General features: G+C 30.8%; 1 protein-coding gene across 1 annotated transcript; it reads right to left on the bottom strand.

The window, feature by feature from the left end:
* Positions 1-1,420: 1,420 nt before the first annotated feature.
* On the bottom strand, positions 1,421-2,609 carry LOC137806967 (RING-H2 finger protein ATL2). Its single transcript, XM_068607370.2, has one exon. The coding sequence runs from the start codon at positions 2,411-2,413 to the stop codon at positions 1,670-1,672; it is 744 nt and encodes a 247-aa protein (XP_068463471.1). The 5' UTR covers positions 2,414-2,609; the 3' UTR covers positions 1,421-1,669.
* Between the last annotated feature and the right edge of the window lie 1,589 nt (positions 2,610-4,198).

Genomic DNA, 4,198 nt, shown 5'->3' with positions numbered 1-4,198 from the left:
AATAATTAATATTATAAGTAAGTTATTTCAGAGTTTGTCATAAGTAAAAAACAATAAATTTGGATAAAACATAAAATAATTACACAAAAAATAAAATCTAGCATCGAATTAATTAGTCATGAAAAAGAAATTCGATGAATTTCGAAACTCAGTTCCTAATTATAATAACAATAATAACAAATAAATATAAATATGTCTAGAGAAGCTTGTCACACATCAAACAAAAAGTTTAATAATTCTAAAGCATTATTTTAAAGTCAAGATTCCTAATTATCAATATATATATATATATATATATATATATATATAAAAGCAATAATGCTACTTTATTTGATTGAAAAAGGAGTAAGTTTATTGTTTTATAATTTATCAAACTCATAAGTTAATTGAGATGTAACTAAATTTAATTTTTTTTTTACAACTTAACTCTTTTAGAGTCAAAATTCGAAAATGGGTATCAATATTATACATTGAACAAATAAGTGAAGAATCACATTTGATTCTTGGAGATTCACATATACCAAAATGGTAAGTTTAAGAGTAGGTTTGAAATATCATATCACTTGATAAATCATTAATTGAAAGAAAAAAAAAATGTCATGAGTGTGAAAATCATACTCTGGCTTAGTAGGAATTGCAAGAAAAGAAAATAATGATTTAATTTATTTATTTTATATTTTTATGTTTTATTATTTCACTTGCTTGCATAAAAAAATTATTAGTGAACGAAGTACGTATGGTTTACCTAATTAATTTGATTTGGATTCTTCAATAGAATTTATACCATAAACTATAAATATGGATAGTTTATTTCAAAATTATAACTCAATGGTAAAATGAATTTAATTGTTTACTAAAGAATAGTAACAAAATATATTAGAAAAGATTACGAGATGTGAATGAAAAGAAAAGAAAAAAAACTATATAAAGGTAGAAGAGGAAATATCATGACATTGTTTACTATAAATGTCCTATAATTTTCTACTTTTCTATTACATAATCTTTTATTTTTTCCAACTACTATATGTTTTAATAAAAATGAATGCTAATTGCACATTTTCAACTCTTTTGTGTTTTGTTGTCTTTCATTCCTATTTCTAACATATAATTATATATATTTATTAATATGTAACATTAACAAATGACAATTTTCTTTTTTATTCATAAATTCTTATCCTTTCTTTTTGAGTAACTTTTTTTTAAACTAAAATAACTACCTATAAAGAAAATACTTAGATTTTATTATTGCAATACATTTCCTCACAAAAAAAAATCATTTAATGGGAGATATTATACCTAATTATCATTAATTAATTTAATATGTTAATTTAAAATTAAATAAACCATAGTAATTCTTTATAATTACCATGTGAGTAAATGAATATCTTCCCTCGTAAAAAAATCTACTACTATGTTTAGATTAAAAAAATAAATGATTTTTCTTTTATTTAAATTAAAAGAAATAAAAAAAAGGCCTCAAAAAGAAAGAAAAAAATCTTTAACTATCACTATCACTATCACTAGTTACTGTATTTAGTTTCTACAAGATAAAAATATCACGTGACGTCATTACTCCCAGTCTGCAAACTCTGCGGCAGCTTAAAATTGTCTTCCATCTTCTATTCAATTCAGATTCCACCACCGCCACGTCACCTCCAATTTATTCTCATCAACAACTCACCGAGTCAGACTCTCCTCGTTCTGCATCTAACTCGGTCATGGAGCCGCACCCTCCCACCACACACCCCGAAACGCTTCCCTTCTTCTCTCTGCTCAGAATCCTCTTGAACGACACTATCCTACTCACCGGCGAACGAAATGACGACTCCGTCTCACGCCCCAAACTGTCGTTACGCAACGCAGAAGAAGAAGAACCAACTGGTATAGACCGGTTCCTCTCTTCCCCAACCGGCTCGGGTTCACACACAACAGCCACCTCAGATCGGGTTTCTTGGTCGGCAATGGCCTCGACAGGCGCCCTGCAGAGCGGACACGTGGTGTGGGACTGGAACCAGATGTCGATGCACTCAGTGTGGAAACTATGATTGCATTTGGGTAAGATCCGACCCGTTTCCCCGTTCTGAAACTCCGACAAACAAACCGCGCATTCCGATGGTTGGGTGGAAGCAGAGAAGGTGAAGACCGGGAGCGTGGAGATGACGGAGGGGTGGAGGCCACGTGAGGTGAGGGCAGTGCGGGCGGCGGGGTCGATGTAGAACACGAACTGCGGGCTGTTGCTTCTTCGGCGAAGTTGTTGCCGGCGGCGAGCTCGAACGAGGCTGCAACGGACGTAGACGTGGAGGCAAAGCATTATGATGATGACGACGAAGAGAGCGACTATGGCGGTTAGCATTATCTTGCCGCTGAGCTCGTAATCATTAGCTTCGATTTCCTTACCTTCCTCGTTTTCCATTTTGCCGTTGTGTGTCGGAGTAGAAGGTTTCTTTTATTGATTCCTTCGTTGTACTTGTAACTTTTATTTATCTTTAATTCTTGCTGCTACCTGTGATTACTTACTACCTGGTGCGGTTGACGCGTTTTTTTGGGAAATGACGCTTCTGCCATTTGCTGTTCTTGTGTTTATGATGTAATTTTGGTGATGTAGTGCGGTGGAAATTGTGTTGTTTTGGTACCGTTAAATATTAGATATAAATATATATATATAATAATGAGTAAATTTATAGTTAAATAATATAAAAATAATATTATTGAAAGTTAATGTGATTGTATAAAAAAAAAAGGATTGTGAATATATATTATTTTAATTTTTATTGATGTGGTGCTATTTATAAAACTGCATGTATCTACAGCTACTAGAAATTTCGTTCTACCACCATTCAACAATGGAATTTTGTTGTGACTGTGACTAATGCTGGTCAATGCTTAATTGATTACCACAAGTTATATCCCCCACTCCATACGAGATTGAATTCAACTCACCAACTTGTTACACTATTCTTTAAGGATTTTCATTTTTCAACATTTTACATCATTTTTCTAAATCATTTAACTAAATCTAACTTACCCAAAATATTTAGCAAATCTAGCAAAATTATATCTTCTGATTTCTAGGTTTCTAACTAGATTGTTCAAAATTATCCTTTTGTTTAACAAATATTTTATAATTATCATCTTCCAAAAAAATAACCTTTCACTTATGTAAAAAAAAGTCAAAGACAATGATTTTTTAGCGATTAAACTTTGAAATTGTTGTCTATGAACACGTAGTTTATTCTATTGAGGCATAGACAATGACTCTAGAATGTCGTGTATAAGTCACATATAAACGATGATTATGATCATAACTGTCGTTTATACCATTTTCTGATACTATCTTAAAGTACACATAATCGAAGTATAGACGGTGGTTATGATCATAACCGTTATTTATGCTCTTTTTCGAGAGATATAGATGATGGTTATGGCCATAAGCGTCGTCTATTATGGATATTTTTCTTAGTTCATTTTGTTTTATGTGTTTTCCCATCTTAATTAACCTGTTTACTTAAACACAGTCAGCTAGATATATAAATTCAGACATATTCATTCAAAGAAGCAAACTATATATATATTGATAAAAATGTATTACAAATACTAATACATATTCTTATCTATCTAAATCATATATTATTGATTAACTATCCTAGATTAATGGAAATTAAGGAAATATGTGGCCCAAGCATCTCTCACATAATCTATGGCAGCCAAATGCAATGATTGCTCATCCGTAAAGAACTACACTACAAAATAAGGTTCATATTAGTATTAAGATACATATACTTTAAAGAATTATAAAGAATTATTTAAATATTATTACATGTTCCCAATCTTTTTGAATGTCTAGTCTTACAATGGTAACCATCCATTGCATAACGTAATAATCACACTTGTAACCTCTCGGTTGTCTACTACACTATAATTCAATATAAATTAAAAGTTAATATTGATAAAAAAAATGAAAAGAGGAAGACAAAAATTACAAAACTTTAGGTTCAACCATGTCAGCTTTTGATAATTTGCACTGACTCGACCTTTGAGTATGTTATATCCATGACATGCCTTGATTAATACAAAAAAAAAAAACGCGTTAGTAGATGTTTAAGTTATAACATACGTAGTTAAGTATATAATGTAATTACACATTAATTATTTGCTTCAGATGTGTGGATGACTTCTTGTGTAGTGAACAAAACCACAC

The sequence above is a fragment of the Phaseolus vulgaris genome, chromosome 3 (assembly GCF_051622355.1).
Source record: "Phaseolus vulgaris cultivar YP4 chromosome 3, ASM5162235v1, whole genome shotgun sequence".
NCBI classification, from domain to species: Eukaryota; Viridiplantae; Streptophyta; class Magnoliopsida; order Fabales; family Fabaceae; genus Phaseolus; species Phaseolus vulgaris.
Note: the sequence above shows the minus strand (reverse complement) of the source record. Positions and strands in the feature narration are given on the sequence as shown.